Here is an 18,493-nt window from a genome sequence, read left to right on the forward strand (position 1 = left end):
TCATTGGCAACTTCACTAGCTTTGGAAGATGAAGACGTCATTTTAACTTTATTGGACAAGTGAGATGGTGCTTCCTCTCCTTTACTGCTAACCTCTCCAGCTTTGGAAGATGCAGACATCTTTGATGTACTTTTGTTGGAGGACTTGGGTGATGGCACATTTCCTTCATTGGCAACTTCACTAGCTTTGGAAGATGAAGGTGTCATTTTAACTTTGTTGGAGGAGTGAGATGGCGAAGATGAAGATGATTTAGAGGAATGGGATGGCGATTCTTTTCCTTTATTGCTTGGTGCCACCATGTGGCGCTTCTTGGAAGCTTTCTTAACTGTAGCTGTGTCAAATGCTGACAAGAAGTTTGCAAATGCAGATGAATCAGCTACATTCTCCGATGAAACTTTGGTTTTACCTGTACTTGGTGATTTTGAGTGGACTGTTGACTTAGTAACAGAATTATTGCTGGAAGATGAGGAAGTCCCTGGCTTATTGGAGGATGTGTCAGTTTTCTTACCAGATGAAGGCACCTTATTATGACCTTCTTTTTCTTTTAAAAGCTCGGCACCTGCTGTTCCTTCTTCAGAAGACATATGCATTGACAAATGGGTTTCAGTGTCATCTGATGATTGTTGCAGAGTCAAAGAACTTTGACTTCCACTTTTGTTCTCTGTCAATCCATGAGAGGACAACCCTTTTGTCTTTGTTTTAGAGCTATCTTTCCTCCTTTGTTTTGTTCGTTTCTTTGCCATCTTGGGGGCTTTACTGATTCTGCTCACACCTGTTGCATGTGATGTTGATGGCTGTTCCCTGTCACTTATATCAGATACCATCTGATTTGCTGCTGGTATTGACCCTTCAATCTCCGATGATTGTTCCATCACCGATGAATGACCACTTTCTGACATACTATCATCACTGCTCTGTACCAATGTCTTTGATGTTGTTTTTGAATTATGTTTTCTCTTTCTTTTTGTACTCTTTTTTCACACCTGACACTGATGCCTGTTCCCTTGTGTCACCTGCTTCTTGAAGAACAAAATCCTTCATTTTCATTTTCTTCATCTTTTTCTTCTCACCATCAGAACTCGTTCTCGACTGAGGAGGAGGAGGATGCATCTCGCTGAATTTCATTTTCTTTGGCGATGGGGTGCTATCTTTACTATGCCGCGGTTTCTTACTTACTGGACAACGAAAGAATCTATGACGCTTCCATTCATGTCTCCTGTTATACCACTCGAAGCAATATTTGCAAAAGAATATATCCAGGTTCTCCAGGATAACACTGCATCTCCTCCTTCTGGCATCTTCTATAAGCGCATCCGCTGATGTGACATCCTCTATATTCACACAGGTACTTGAGGAAACTGAAGTCTCCTGGACAGGCGTTCCCTGGGGATCGGAGACTGTCTCCTGAAGTTGAAGTGTTCTCTGGGGATCGGAGACTGTCTCCTGAGGTTGAGGTGTTCTCTGTGGATCGCAGACTGTCTCCTGAGACTGAGGTTGATTATGATCAAGGTTCCTCAATATATCAACATCCAACTGTTCTTGTCTACATGTATGCACAACAAGATGACTTTCAGTTCTCTCGTCCCTTTGAATTTCAGCTGGAAGAACTGTATTCAGACCGTCTTCATTATTTTGAATACTGGCATCTTGTAATGTGTAATGAATGTCATCATTGACACTGGGTAATTGGTCAACAGTTCTTTGTTCAAATACATCATTTTCATTAGTAGTCACATTGGCTAAATTATGACCAATATTTGCAGTGTGATGATCTAACTGCTGCACATTTCTTGGTTCAAATACATCACTTTCATTAGCAGTCACATTGGCTATATTATGACCAATATTTGCAGTGTGACGATCAAATTGCTGCACAGTTTGTGGTTCAAATACGTCATTTTCATTGGCAGTTACATTAGTTATATTATGACCGATATTTGCAGTGTGGCGATCAAATTGCTGCAAAGTTCTTGGTTCAATTGAACCATCATCAGCTGTCAATCTGGGTAAATTTATATGATGAGCATTTGCACCGAGATTTACAAATTGCTGAACTCCGTGATGAATGACTTGCTGGACAGGCGCTGATTCCGTAGAAGTCACCGTGTCTAAATGATGACCAATGTTTGCAATCCGATTATCAGGTTGGAATACAGGTGGCCTTGTTTCAACTGAGTTTGCAGGCCTATTAGTGTTCAATGCCACGTGCCCTATACTACTATGTGAAGCTGCAGGTTGTGAAAGTTGTCCGTCATGATGATGATGATGATGATGATGATGATGTTGATGATGAAGATTTCTACTATCACCGTGGTGATGATGATTACTGCCATCCCGATGATGATGATGATGATGCCCACCATGGTGGGGCTGCGCATCATTCCTTTGAATACTAATACTCGAATGTTTCTGCTGATGTGTGTGTTCAACATTCCGATGACCACATGTGTGCTCGATGGGTATCTCCATCACATCATCATCGCTATCACTAATTGTCACAGTTTCCACATCCTTATCGGATGTGCGAGTTTCAGTTACTCCCATCACGATAATATCGGTGTCGAATACTTTCTTCTCTGGAGCAGAAATAGCATCCTGCACATCAGTTTTTGCTGTATCAGGAACTTCAATTTTATTTTCTCCAATTGTTAACACTGGTTCACTGCTAACTTTCACTTTGCTTTTAGGAACAAACGTTGCTGGTGAATTACTTTCATTTGTTTCCGAATCTTGAGATTCAGACTTTGCTTTACACAAGTTGATTCTTTGTCTTTTTGCTGGTGGCATCTCCGGTGCATCTGATCTTAATGGGCTTTCACCTTCACTTGTCATAACCATTGCAGGAGCAGACCTTGACATCACCTGTGCATCTGATCTTAATGAGCTTCCACCTTCACTCGTCGTCACCGTTGCAGGAGCAGACCTTGACATCATCTGTGCATCTGATCTTAATGAGCTTCCACCTTCACTTGTTGTCACCGTTGCAGGAGCAGACCTTTGTTTCCTTTTTGAAACTTTCCTTCCATATTCAATTCCACATTTCTTGCATTTCTGCAATTTTTTTCTGTTAACAACGTTTTGTGGTCGTTGACAAAATGATTAAAGAGTCTCATGTAGCTTAAAAAGTATTTGCTACATTTGAAACATCGATAGGTACCGTTCCAATAGTAGTTATGCCACTTACGCACACCATGTGTCTTGTTTATTTTTAAATTGCGCAGTATTTTAATATGTTGCTTGTGCCTTTGAAGACCTTCCCACTGACTACCTCTTTGTGGACTACTCTCCCGTTGACCTCTGACCTGCTGAACTCCTTGACCTGGCTGACCCTGGGGTACTTTCGCACTTGCAGGTACCTTAAGCCTGTCTCGGATAGGATCTTCATTTGGTGTATCATGTGGCACTTGTCTTGGTTCTGCTGGCCCAGGAGGAGGCGGACTATGCTGATCTTGGGGTCTCATCATAACAATCTTGTATGTTTTATCTGCAATGGACAAAAGAGAAAAAGAAGAAAGGTCAATTTAATATTTGTATGCATTTTGAAATCATTAATAGAGTATGACATGAGTACAAATTTATTCAAAACACATAGGCCTACAATTTTTTTTAAGTCAACCATGAATGATCCTAGCATTTAGCTCTAGATCCAGAGACACTCCAAAGCCGAAAAAATAAATAACTTAAAAAAAACATTTCGAGTATAGTCCCACCCCCCAATTTTGAACAATTTTCACCCAAAAATGGGGTGGAACTATACTCGAGTCAGTACGGTACACCAATGTAAGATCAAAACAAGTCATACATGTACATCAGAACTTCCACATTCCAATAGCGCTTTAGCCCTAACACTTAACCCTGCTTTTTTATATCAGAAGTTAAAGAAGATACGAAAGAGGGGGGAAGATGAACAAAGAAGTCACTTGGCACCCCCAGGATTCGAACCTTTGACCCCCCGCATGCCAACCACACGATCACGGACTGGTAGCTACACGGATTATCGCTGCCCGGGCAGCAATTCTGTGAGCATATAACACTTAGGGTGATTGCGTCATCGCAGACCCTGGGATTCATGCATGCGCTTCATTTTTCATCATGTTTTTTGTGGTATAATTTGGGTGTTAGGGTTAATTTATTTAATCTTTTGGTTGTTTGATTTGGTCATTTATTCATTTTTCTAACAAAACATTATATAATATTCAATTCTAGACATGGACAATACCAACAGATATCATACTATATACATTCTTTAGCTATTTTAACAGATTTTCGCTTCTTTATCAAATTATTAATCTTTTTCTGCCTCTTTGTGGTAATTTTTATTCTGTAAACCTGAGACCATAGGTATTATGGTCTCAGCTGTAAACTGTGCAGTACATTTGTGTACAAATTGATGGTGCTTTTTTAATACGTATATTTTAAATTTAAATTAGCCAAATAATATGACTTATCCTTACATTTCATTATAAAAAGTTGTTTTGAAGTTGAACATTTCCTTGCCATTGTCTTTTTTCTGATGTTCTACCCCTTTTAAAGATGCAAACAGGATTTATGATAAATAGCACAATCATAGGGTATATTGCTGATCCATTGATTATCCTTTTCTGGTGCATTGTGGGATAGAAAAGGGAGCAAATTAGCGATCGATTTGCCCCCTTTTCTATCCCACAATGCACCAGAAAAGGATAATTAATGGAGCCATGTATTAATAATCTAAGGGATCAGCAATATACCCTATTGTTCACCTTTACTTAAAAATTACTTCATTTTACATTTTACATGCATCACACAACCATGAAAAGAACTGTATGATCTCCAGATAAACAACACCAGCACCCACAGTAAGAAACTATTGACTTACAGGTAATACTAAATATTGAAAGTCAGTAATTGTTTGCATAAAAATTTGCATCTAGTAAAAAGAAGTCACTCATTCAAAACTATTTCAACATTCCCATAGGGCTTAAAATTCCTTATCTACAGTAGATAAATAGCATGCCAGAAAAAATGTTTAGATGGAATAAATGTATCTTGCTATACAATGGACTGATTACAATGTAAAACTTAGCACAAACAAGCAACTGTGATCAATACTCTTTAGAGATAATATGTATTTGGATAACAGCAAAGATCCTAAAAATAAATGTATTTTTAAGATCTTTAACAAAAGCAAAGTAGTTCAAAGAATGAACAATACAATTGATTAGATAACACATGTATGATGAAAATGAAAACCCAGATAATCAATTGTAAGCCCTGGAAGGAATCTCCCAGGGTCTATGATTACAATTACATCTAAAGACATATCAGACCACCACAGAAGATCTTCTTGATCAAACACCTTCCAACAAACAGTAGTCAACAGCAATGTCAGCAAAGATAACACAAAGAAAAAGTAGAAGGAATTTTAGTCCAGAATATAAGAGGGAGTAAGGGATGCACCATTAGATATCAAGGGGGGGCTAGGTAGTTGGGGTCGTGACAATTTTTTTTTTTTTTAGTACCTCGGTGAAGCAAATTTTTTTTTTTAGCCCCTGGATGAAGCAAAAAAATTTTCAACACCTCGGAGAGACAAAATTTTTTTTGTTGCAATCATAAAGTCCATAATTTTCAACAATTTGTTTGTCGAGTTATAAAATTTTGTCCATATTTTTAATAATTTTTATGAATTTCAAGTGCCACAAAAAACATCAATATTTTTATGTGTAAAAATGTTCTTGAAATATAGGGGAAAGTGGGGTAATGCCGGACTGTGGGGAATCCCGGACACATCGATTGCAGCTAAACGGAGAAGGGTGGCACTATTATACTACCTTAGGTATTAGCTACCTCAAGGTGTACCTGACGTGTACTACTACTCAGCGCTTTGGGTCTCGTCTTTCTTTGTGAAAATTACAAAAAAACAGAAATTGTAATTTTTGACTTTTTATCTGAAAAGTGATTTATTAGCTGGGTGACAGTTAATGCGACAAGGGACATAGATAAAGTATGGATGAAAATTATGTTTGATACTTGATTGTTAGCTGGATGTATAAATTTCGGTATCTTAAACTGGATTAGTAGAATAAGCACTGAAAAAATAAATCGGGACCCTGAGGGGTAATCCCGGACACACATGCGTCTCTATACAGATGGGGTAATGCCGGGCACTTGTTATTTCGAAAATATAGACAACAACAACAGCCCCCATAGTTGTATGCTTGAGGTAACAGAAGTACCTAATACATTCAGGGGATTATCATCCTACTCCACTTTCCCTCTTAGCAACAATCATGTGTCAGGGATTACCCCGTGTCCGGCATTACCCTATCATTTTTTACCATTTTGTTTTTTAATTATAACTTATTAACTATACATGTTGAGTTATTAAAAACTGGTTACTAGTTAGAACATTACTCCTACTTTGCATTGATATGATTTTCACTGATGAACTTTATTTAATCTTGTACTTGTGTAGCCTTAACAAAAGGTGCCCGGGATTACCCCACTTTCCCCTAATGAACCTCTTTTGGCGCGAAAAATTTTGGCATATTGGAGCTAAACTGGTGAAATACGGTACAAATGTGCAATAAATGCGTGCGAAGCGCGCATAAATTGGGGCTTTTCAGGTTAATTTAGTCAGAAACCCACATACAGGCGTCAACATTGGGGATGATTGTATGGACCACCCTTAGCAAATATTGGGGGAATTTATCCCCCGGGATCTACGCCTATATGCTCTCAATCAGTCATGTGGCCCGGCAGGCACAGATTTCTATAATAATTTTGACATTGGGGTGGAATTTGGTGAAAATCTGTGAAGTAGCATGTGCGTATTTGGGGGGGGGCTTTGGGGGCGCCAGCCCCCGGGGTAAAAGCAGGGGGCAGCCAAAATAAAGGGCAGCGGAAGAAGAAGGGGCAGCAAAAACAGGGGCGGCAAAAACGAAGGTGGCGGCAAAAAGAATTATTAAATAAAAAAGGGCGGAAAAATTTGATAAAGCATAAAAAAAACTGAGTAGAGTGAAACAAGCGTTTTCACTCACAGATCCGGCTCACATAATAACTTTTCACAATCAAATGTGCACAAAATACGTACCAGTTCGGAGCTAAAATAAATCACTAACCAGAGAAGATGTCTTACCCTTCCCAAAAACCTTTGCAACATGATACATCTCCTCATTTCATCAAATAACACTCCCATTTACTTTGTACAGCCTACAGGTTTCCTTTGTTTTTATTTTGAGAATAGACTAGCTGAACATGGGTCGCTACTCTCTAGTCATGAAATTAAACAGATTTTTCAACATCTGGATGTGCTCTGTTCACTGAGGCATATTTCATCACTGTGGCACAACACAGCAAATCAGTACAGACAATTGAAATGAAGATATGCATTATGGGAAGTGTTATACCTTCTCTGATCCCTAACCTTGCCAATGGATGTACACCTATTATACTTGACCTTATTTCTCAACAATTAACACAATAGGCTTGTTCAGACGATCACTTGTAAAGTCGCTTGTAACTACATTCAAATGTAAACTTGTATGTAGTGCCCGTCTAAACGCACTCGCATGTAGCTACATGCAAGTTACCAGTGACAATTTTACATGTAAGATATCTTACATGTAGCGAGTAACATTCAAATGTAAGGCCAGTGTGAACAAGACTTGCATGTTAGCTCGCTTGTAAGCATGACCTTGATGACCCAATCCTATTCTGATTGTGCATAATCATGGCATAATTTACCAGTGAAGGTCACTCACATGTGAGTTGGCTTACAAGTAAGTCCCGTGTGGACACACACTCGCTTGTAGCATAATTTAATTGCTGGCTCGCTAGAAAGTAACATTCAAATGTAGGCTACTGTCTAAACACACCTAATATTTCTGTTCCCACTGTCCTACAAAATATGCTGGTCTCTAATACTTGCTTTGGTATATTTTTGTTTTGTTACAGAATAATTTGGTTGCCTTTCACACTGCCAGATTTAGTGTCGTTGGCCGGCCAGTGGGAAAATTCTTTGCAAAATAGTGCACCACCATGGCTGTCAATTCCTTCATTTCCAATAGGGGTGCACTACACTAAATCCTTTGGTGTAACCCTTCATAGTCCCACTAAAAATAGCGCCTATGGGAAATATATTGGCATCCCGAGGGAACTGAATTTGAGTAATATTGGTTGTTTTGATATAAACGATAGAATAAATGTTCAATAATACAAAATACAAATCTTTTCAAATTGAATGTGCATGGTGATAGGCTCTCGGAACAATATCATGGCTGGAACTGAGTAAGGAGGCATGAGTGTCGGATGAAATTCAGGATGGCGCTGTTCAGGGGTTTAATTATATCTCTCAGGTAAGTCTTTTAAGAAACCTTGTTTCAAAAAATTTAATTGCAATAAAAAATTTTAAATTAAAGATTAAAATCTTTATCTAAGATATTGGTTCAATCAAAATAATAAAATATTAGACGAGGTAGAAAATCAAACTTACTTTCTTTTGTATTTTCATGTGCATTTCAATGGGACGTTTATTTAGTGGTGTGCGCCCATACATGTAGTTTAACCCTATACAAAGCAAAGGGAGAGTCCTCAAAAACCCCACTATTAATTTTATATTCAATACAAGCAGTTGATATGCAATGATGCATGTAAATTACACTAAAAAGGGCATTTTGTGATCCACAGCATCATCCCCCACTTTTCTCTAAAAAAGTTGAGATTTTTATACCACTGGGGGTGGAAACCTCAAGCTACATAATGTTTATGTACAAAAAATTTCTTGCAGATTAATTTGTTTAGCAAAAACATTGTGAAATTTAAATTACGTTATGGTACACCAGAACGAAATTCAGTGTAATACACTCGCACACACAAAATTGGAATCAACTGAAATTTTGGGAATATGCTTTTTTCATGGATATCTATTAAAAATTGTCATAAAAAGAGGATAGTATCACGATACTTCTTTAACTAAGCAAAAAAAGTTGTTTGGTTGTTCTTAACAGACCGACATTAATCTTGAAAATATGAAAAAAGTTTTTACTGTAATAAAGAATGCCGAACCTAATTTTGGAAATTATGAGAATTGTTTTGGATTTTTTAGAAATGTATTTTTTCAGAAACTGTTTTAAAACATATATCGTCACCTGTCCTGTATCATATAGTGACGGATTTGCAAAATACACATTTCGAGAAAATTGAATTTGAAAATTTAGCGATTTTCAATTGCAGCATCCTCTTGATTCAAATGTTATTGTCGATTAAAACCTGGTTAAAAGTAACACAAATGTGTTTTCACTATCAGAGCATTTACTTATTCTGCAAAATCAATATTAAATAAAATATGTCACTATCTGAAAAGGACTAATGACAATTTTGACGCTCAAATGACAAAATAAATTGTGCAAATATGTCACTACCTGTGAAACAGTTGCGCAAATATGTCACTATGTGAAAAGGACAAAACAGCAATTTTACCTTGCAATGAAAAAGTTGGGCAAATACATTGCACAAATACGTCACTAGGTAAAACATCAAATTCTTCAAATTGCAAATACGACATACTGGACTTGCGCAGTATATATGATTGGCAAATACATTGTTATGTGATACAGACATTTCAAGGTTTCGCAAATACGACATAATTTAATTAATATCTTACTAATTAAGTCACTTTGAAGCATAGTTTTTAGTGAATATATCTTTAACATACATGTAACATTGAATATATAGAGTACATGTAGAACATAACACACTGAAATGTTCTAATTTGCTCAAAACGTTCAAAATGTTGAATACATCACAAAAAATCTTTTAAAGTGGTAAATGGGAACTTGGATTAAAAAGCAACCGAGTCCATGCCAGTAAACCAGAACTCACATCCGCATACCAAGTTTCTTCCCATGAATCACGAAAGCCTGGAATGACTTACCTCGTCAAAGTCCTCATGGCATATTTAAAAGAAATTGTCTCACCAAGAACTTAAGGAGTTAAAAAAAGTTGCCTTGCCGAGGTGTTAAAAAAATTGCTCCACAACAACTACCCAGCCCCTCTTGATATGATATCTGTTCTTGCTCTTATGGTAAGAATGACACTTTCACATTAGCTTGTGCTCCTTTGAAGAAGAAGAAGAAGAGTTTATTGACAATCACCAAACATTATGGTATAATCAACAATTAAGACAATAACACAAACTTGTACAATAGACCTATATAAACTATAAGAAGTAAATATCTCAAGAAATACTCATACTTTACCAGATCTAACATCAAAACATGATTGAACGAAATTGGTTACTATTTTCAGAACATCATAATCTGAAGCACCCATAATTAACAAGAATATGTCATTCAATGACATATCATTACAGTGTAACATCTTATTCATGTTAGAAAGGAAGTGCAAACGTTGTTCATTGTATAGACCACACTCCATAACAAAATGATATTCATCTTCAATCTTATTTGCGTCACAATGAACACAAAGTCTGTCTTCAATTAAAGTTTTTGGCGAGGTATGTCGACCTGACTCAATTCTAAGAGAATGGCAACTAATTCTAAGGTTAGTGAATGCTAATCTACGTTTACGATTAAACATAACAGTATAATTTTCTTTACAAAATTGTTGTTTAAAAGTACAATAAGTCCTCAGTTTAGGTTGAGAATTTGAAGTAACAAATTTCCACTGAGTATTATATAAAAGTTCTAGACCAGTGGTAATAGTTTTAGAAATACTAGATGAACTACACGCATTGGGTTTGTCCCAAATATCATCCCTATTGATAACAGAAAGAACCTTTTTAATACCAAGTGACCATGTAAAACTGTTGCTATTATTAGACAGTTTTCTGTTTTCAACAAGAGCATCAATAACTAGTTTGTTACTATAACTATTTTGCATACATAAATCATTCAAATGCCACCAGTATTTAACCGAAAGGTTAAGCATAAAAATCAAAAGAGGAAAACTACCTAAGTCACCCCTTACAGCTTGATTTGTAGTCTTTCGGTGGACACCTAAAATAAGCTTACATACTTTAACATGTAGAATTTCACTAGGTAATTTATCACATAATTGAATAAAATTATCATCCTTTAAGTTCTTTAGCATATAAGGTGCCCAAACCTCACATCCATAGGCTAGAATTGGTTGAATAAGTGAGTAAAATAATTGGAAACTACATTTAACAGAAGAATTATATAAATTATTTCTAATTTTGAAAAATGCTTTAGAAGCCTTTTCCTTAAGTTTTATCATTGCTTTAGTAAATGACCCAGATGGTGTAAAAACAATACCAAGATAACTATATTCATCAACAATTTGAAGTAATAAGTCACCAAACTTAAAAGCATGATTACACATAATACGACCACTCTTATTAAATATCATTACCTTTGATTTATCAGTATTTACCATAAGTTTCCATTTTTGCAATAATTAGAAAGTCTATCTAGAGCACATTGCAAACCCTTAGCGCTCTGTGAAATAATGACTAAATCATCAGCATACATCAAACAATTCAAATTAGAGTTATTAAGTTGAACTGGATCACAATGATTATCAAAGATGTCTGGAAGATCACTCAAAAAGAGATTAAAAAACATTGGACTAAGGATACATCCTTGTTTAACACCAACAGAAGTTTGAAAAGCATTTGTTACTTTATCATTATACTTAATAACAAATGAGACATGCTCATACATACTACTTAATTATTTTAAGAAAAAGTCCATTAATACCAGAATTATATAATTTATATAAAAGTGCTTTACGCCAAACAGTGTCGAATGCTGCAAAAATCAACAAAACAAACATATAGATAAGATTTACCGGCTTTTGTAATATACTTGTCAATCATAGTCTTGAGAACTAAAACGTGATCACTGGTACGTGCTATTGTTGCTATTGTCAGATGCTTATGCTAAATCTAGTCACTCAAACAATTACAGGCCAAATAGATCAACCTCTGATGCCATGCAGTAACCATGGTAAGGCCAATTACAATTGATCCTTAGTTTCCTGTTTCCCTCGCGCGTCCAAAATCAAGAAAGGAAAAATATTTAATTATTTTATTTTTATTTAGGTATTTTCATCTTTTAATTGACTTTGTAAATATTTTTATTTGCTAATATCTGTTTTTGATCATCTCAACTTGATTATGAATATAAAACAAGAACATTGTAGGGTCCCCTACTAATATTAATGTTAAAAATCAATTATAAAGGTAAAATAATTAAATCCGTAGTCTTAGTCAAAATGACCAAATGGACTGTTGAGAATAGTCACGACCACATTTTCAAAATAAAGAAAGTAAAAGATAATTAATAATTAATAGATAATTAATAATTAATAATTAAAAGTCGCCTCGTCCTTTATTTTCAAACTTGAAACAGGAAACTAAGAATTAATTGTGAAGGGCCTAACCTGATATTAAAGTAATATTATTAGAGTAAATCATCCAGATACAGCTACAGATTGTTAAATTAAGAACTTGATCTAGAATTGTTGGAACTTGATCATCTAGTATGGTTGGTTACCAATGCCTGCATGTAATAAAATATGCTGGTGATGCCCAGACCCGCATACACAGGCAAGCACCTCCCTGCCCCCCCCATTTGCACAATTTCAGAATGTGTGAGCGCAGCGAGCAAAAAAAATCATGTTTTTTACGGGGTTTTGGTCAAAAAAGGTCCAAATTTTGGAAAGAAAGTCCATTTTTCACAAAATTGCCCCCTCCCTGGATAAAAAGTCCACTTTTTCAAAATCAGCACCCCCCCCCCCAAAAAAAATCCTGCATACGGGCCTGGAGATACCAGTATTTTGATGAGTTTTATCAACCTTTGGTTAAAATTAAACTTACCTTTGTAAACAATTGATCTTGTTGCAAATCTTGATGGCATTTTTGGTCCAAATCAAAATCTAGTGGATCTTCTCATCCACAGTTCTTGCCAAAAATGTTTCACAGATTTCATAGGCATACTGCTTTCCACGAAAGAATATCTTACGCTCTTCAACAGCTCAACTGTTTTAAATTGTCACAGATTTGGAAGTATGCTTCTCAAAAAAAGTTTTCAAAAGCTCTTGTTGGAATTGTTATATCACAGATGGTACAATGTAAAACATGTATTTGTTTTGCTTTTCACAAAGTTTTTATGAGCTCTTCTCCAGCTCTTTATGTTCAACAATTTCATGTAGACCTACATGATTTTAATTATCACCGATTTGGTACTATGCTCTTCACAAACACTTTCAAAAGCTCCTCTAGCTTCTATAGCTCAAATGTTTAACAAACTGATATATCACAGATTTGGTAGCTTGCTTTTCACAAGGGTTTTCTTTTAGCAAGAACACTTATCATAGATTGTTAGTTGCTCATTTTCATAAAGTTTTCTCTTCTTTGAAAAAACTTTATCACAGATTGCTAGTTGCTCATTTTCATAAGCTTATCACAGATCGCTAGGTGCCCAATTCATAAAGGTCTTCCTCTCCATTGGGAAAAGCCTGGGGAAAAGCCAAACATTGTTCCCAAGCCCAGGCAAAAAAGGCCTGAAAAGCCAAGTTTATCACAGATTTCCTAGTTGCTCAGCATAAGAGCCACTGTTAAATTAGTTTGCATCAAATACAAACTGTCAGCGATCGTTGATTGCAATTCACTCATGTTTTACTTCACAACATGTAAAAACAGAGATACTTGGAACTTACTGTCCAATTTTTGTGTCTGTCACACGCTGCATATTTGAATCAAACGCAAAATCTTGGTGCTTGATCATTGATGGTTGCCATTCAGAAATGTTTTTATCACCGGTACCATATCCAATTGATTTGTCCAGCTACACTTCTGCACTTAAATCGCTAGTACCCATGTAGTACATCATACATGCATTTTATGTAAGTGTCCTGCCATTCTGTATCTCACTTTTTGACTCATTTAGTGTTAGTTTTCCTAACATAGTAACATCTTGTCCACGCCTACATCATGTGTATCAACAAAGTTTTATTACGGACTTGTGCCCTGTGCAGTGTGTGCATGCCAATACAAAGTCCTATGCAGTGTGTGCATTACACGTCAGTTCAAAACAACTCCCTACACAAATTGTTTGCAGTTCAATATTTCCAGCGCTATTCACTGCATCTGCACACACTGTCCGCTCAACTTCCAATACTGTGTGAAAACATATGGTGAAAAGTAGCAGGACTTCGAATGCCAGTAGGCTCTCCGCATATCCCCACAATTGTTGCAGGCGCAGACAAATCATGCACTGCACTGCTCTTTGCTCTCCGAATCAGGTTTGACAATCCACTGGTGTGACCATGTGTGACATAACTATGTTTGCCTTGGATTGCATACTGAAATTACTATTATCACACACAGTGTGACTGGTTTTACATCTCAGTGGTATGGTTTGTAAACATGGTAAAGGCCCCAGGTAAAGGCACAATGTACAATGTATTTGCTCAAACACTGGGTCAAATTAAAGTCAAACCAGTGCCAGTAACCAACTTCAACAAGTGCTGCATCGGACCGCTAGTGCTTGTGTCTTCATTCAAGCCAAATAGCCAAATGACACTTTTGTGTGAGTTGCAAAGTTGTTTTATAGCAGATTGTGGAAGCATATAAATCAATGAATCAATTTGTGTGATCAATTTCCTGGTGCCCAAAGGTACGTGTCATCGTTCCCAGCCCCAGCGCTACTGAAGCAAAATTGTAGCATGATTTATTCATCATTTTTGTTTGCTTGTTTACATTTTTTTCTGGTGTCTGAAAGTGTCACGTCATCATTCCCAGCCCTACTGAAGCAAAATTGTAGCATGTTTTATTCATCATTTTTTGTTTGCTTGTTTATACATCGTTCCTGGGGTATATGTTTTTGTACTTTTTAAAAGAGTTCAGTCCAGGTGCCAGGTCAAGGGACCTGGACCTACTTGTGAGGGGGGGGGGTAGGTTGAACGTGACAAAATATCTCCATGAACAAAGCATATCCAGATCACTACTATCTGCCCATGTTTAGTCAGGCTATTCTCAAAAGGGAACCTGTTAAACCGGGATTTATTTGGGGCTGATTTTGAAAAAGTGGACCTTTTTGGCCTAGGAGGGACGGATTCTGAAAAAGTGGACTTTTTTTCCAAAATGTTTTGACCAAAAAGGCCCCCTCCCCTGGATAGGGCCTGTGTACAAAATAATGGGAGTGTCTTATTTTGATGTAATGAGGTGATATGTCTGGTTGCAAAGGATTCTGGGAAGGGTAAGACATCTTCTCTGGACTAGCAGATGGTTGGCACTTCTATACAACTTGCAAGGGGGCATGGGAGTTTTTTGAAAAAAAAAACTTCGCCCACTAGTGAGACAAAATAAAAACTTCGCCCACTAGTGAGACGGAAAAATTTTTTTTGCCTCACTGATGAGTAAAAAAAAAATGTCCCCCACCCAACTTTGTATACATTAAAATTGAAAAAAAAATTCCACCGCCTTCGGCAATTCTGCCTGACCCAAACTCCCATGCCCCCCCCCTGAGAATCTAATGGTGCGTCCCTAAGGGACGTGTGTATTATCCATAGGGAGAGAAACTACTAGGAACCACACACTATCTGAAACCTTTTTCTCTGGATATGGGCAGGGCAGTCGCTGGGGATGTGTTTATATGTTTTATGCATGGAAAGGTGTTATGTTTTAGGCTAAGTAAAAAATAAAACATGTTTCTGGTCCTAGTTTAAAAAAAAAAGGAGGAAGAGGGGGCTTTTTATTTTCTATTTTTTATTGCAAAATTGGTGTAAATACCCATACTTAGAGCTGTTTTAGCGTATAATCCGTACATACAATAATGCCTGGAAAAAGGAGGAGGCCCTTTTTTATTTGTTTTTTCTGAGAGTTACACCCCCTCTAATGATCACAAAACCTTCCTAAAATGTTTCTTGTATCTTAACAAGGCTATAGAAAGCATCACAACTTCCTAGACATATTTTTTGAAAAGTTATAACTGAATTTCAAAAAATAAACATTTATTTGAGAAAACCTCAAAAAAGGAAGCGGGAGGGGATGTGAAACATGTTTATTTTTTTATTTGGCCTTATGCATGGAAAGGTATGAATTGTTTATCAAAAAAAGGGAATGCAGAGCAGTCTATGATGGATGGAATCAGACAATGGACACCAACATTTTGACCTCTTTCACCTCCCATACCACTATTTGTGACAGATGACAACTAGATCTAGTTCCTCGAGAGGTGGGTGTGCGCGAAGCGTGCATGGCCGCGAAGCGTCCAGCGAGGCGCGCCAGCGAAGACTGGTGGATTTTGTAAATGTCAGAGTTGTCATGTCATGGTCTCATATACTGATATACTAGGCACTTAACAAGTGCTATGACAGATAAAATGGTCACTGGGCAGCAGTGCTTGAAAGTTCCAGATGTGTGCCAAATTTCTAATACATAATGTGTGAATACACCCAATATGGTACACTAATAACTATGCATTTTGACCCCAACTGACTCTTGACTTGGCCTACATTTGTACCTTGTACCTTCTACAATCTCATTTTATCTTCTGTTAAAATTTGTGAGTTTATACGGAGCCCCTGAAGTGACACGTTAAAAATATTTTTTTGGGATGTTAAAAATATTTTTTTGGGATGTTAAAAATATTTTTTCGGAAATTATCTCGAGATAATAAAATTATCTCAAGATAATAAAATTTTACTGTCAGCCGAGAAATGGGTCAAGAGAAATGGGTTAGAAGCAAGCCTATCCCCTAGGCCTTTTTTGTAGGCCTGCTCATTTTTGTCAAAGTTTGCTCCCCTCAAAAATCGCATTCCCCTTGCCCCCTCCTCTGTCCTGGCTACGCAACTGTTGTCCTTACACTTAGCAAGATCAGCTATGTATACAGCTTGTGGTAGATTTTATTATCTCGAGATAATTTTATTATCTCAAGATAATTTTATTATCTCCAGATAATTTTATTATGTTGAGATAATTTTATTATCTTGAGATAATTTTATTATCTCGAGATATTATCTCGGGATAATTTTATTATCTCGAGATAATTTCCAAACTTCAGGGGCTCCGTAAGTTTATGTGAGTTCACTTGTCACATGTTTGAAATCTTTGAAATGCTTTCCTATCCCCCCAAATAATGTTCATGCAAAAAAGTTTATGTGTGGTGACACTGATCATAGACCCTGGAACTTTTTCCAGGGTCTATGCACTGATGGCAGGCCCATAGCCAGGGGGTGCAGTGGGGTGATGCCCCCTCCCCCATATAAATCTACAAAAGGTCTACTTTGTCCGTTCAAAAAATAGCAAATTTGGGCCAATAATGACAAGAAAAATGTATAAAATTAAATATACCCCAAATCATGAACTTTCTGTGAAATTTATTAAGGGCTGGGGTATGAACGTTTGGACAGTATTTATTTTGGGACATTAGAGCACATCAGACATATCGAATTGCATTCTGAATATGAAGAATGTCATTCCCATATCAAATAATTTTGATTTTTTGAAATTCGCAATTTAATACACATTTTATGGCAAATCATTAAAAATTGATATTTTTGATATTTAAGGAGGCCTCCGTGTAAAAACCACCAGGTCATGGGAAGATGAAGGTTGGACAAATCCTTTCATATTTGGTATATGCCTCTTGGTTGATGATTACTTGCTCATGGCAATGAATTTTTTGCCTACCTCGTATCAGTGTTTCTAGACAAAAAATCACTAATTTTGCCCTAAATGCAAAATATTGACAAATAACGAATACATGGATTTCTATATCGTATCCCATAACTTTCAAACGATATTGACTTTGATACTGATACTCCTACATAGTTTCAACAACATTATAGGGCATACCCAACATGCATCATTTTGTCCCTGTGTTATTTACTATTCGCAGGATACCTTAATATAGACCATAGTTTTGCGACAATTTTTTGTTAAAAATAAGCTTAATTTCAAACAGAGATTTTTTACAGGCAGTCTCTTGAGAAAAAATTTACATGTCAAATGGGACCTTGAATATTGTTTTCAAAAATAAATAAAATCACCATTGTGTTTTTACTCCTTAGTGTACTTCTGCGACATGTAAGTTACCCTCTTTTGCAGTGTTTCAATGGAGCTGGCAGCTGGCAATATTGTCCGGTATCTACCAGAAGTTAATGATGACCCCCACAGGACTCTACCAAACCAACCTTTTTAGCTTCCTTTTATGGTCCTATAACACATTCAAGATAATTTAGTGGTTTAAACCTTTGGGGAGTGGTCAGTTTTTTTGGCCACACAGGGGCCAAAAATTAAAAATGCTCCAATTTCAACGAAATTGGTCTAAAATTGCTTGTCATTAAAAAACGAGTCAAATAAGGAATGGTTGTAACCATGTAGGATGTTTCGTTACCTGGGAAACATCACAACAAATGTTGTGGTCAAATAGGCTGTAATGGGGACTGACCTTTATTGGCAAATTTGGTCAATAACAAAGCACTTTAGACAGTGCAAACGATTACTTGGTTTTACATGACGATC

The 18,493-nt window shown here is 36.7% G+C and overlaps 1 protein-coding gene across 1 annotated transcript; it reads right to left on the bottom strand.

Annotated features, from left to right (window-relative positions):
* Positions 1–945: 945 nt before the first annotated feature.
* Positions 946–12,987, bottom strand: LOC140136522 (uncharacterized). Its single transcript, XM_072158230.1, has 2 exons — positions 12,842–12,987; positions 946–3,484 (listed from the first exon to the last, which is right to left on the bottom strand). Exon 2 carries the CDS (start codon positions 2,932–2,934, stop codon positions 946–948), a length of 1,989 nt encoding a protein of 662 aa, XP_072014331.1. The 5' UTR covers positions 2,935–3,484; positions 12,842–12,987.
* Between the last annotated feature and the right edge of the window lie 5,506 nt (positions 12,988–18,493).

Source organism: Amphiura filiformis, chromosome 16 (genome assembly GCF_039555335.1).
Source record: "Amphiura filiformis chromosome 16, Afil_fr2py, whole genome shotgun sequence".
In the NCBI taxonomy this organism is placed as follows: Eukaryota; Metazoa; Echinodermata; class Ophiuroidea; order Amphilepidida; family Amphiuridae; genus Amphiura; species Amphiura filiformis.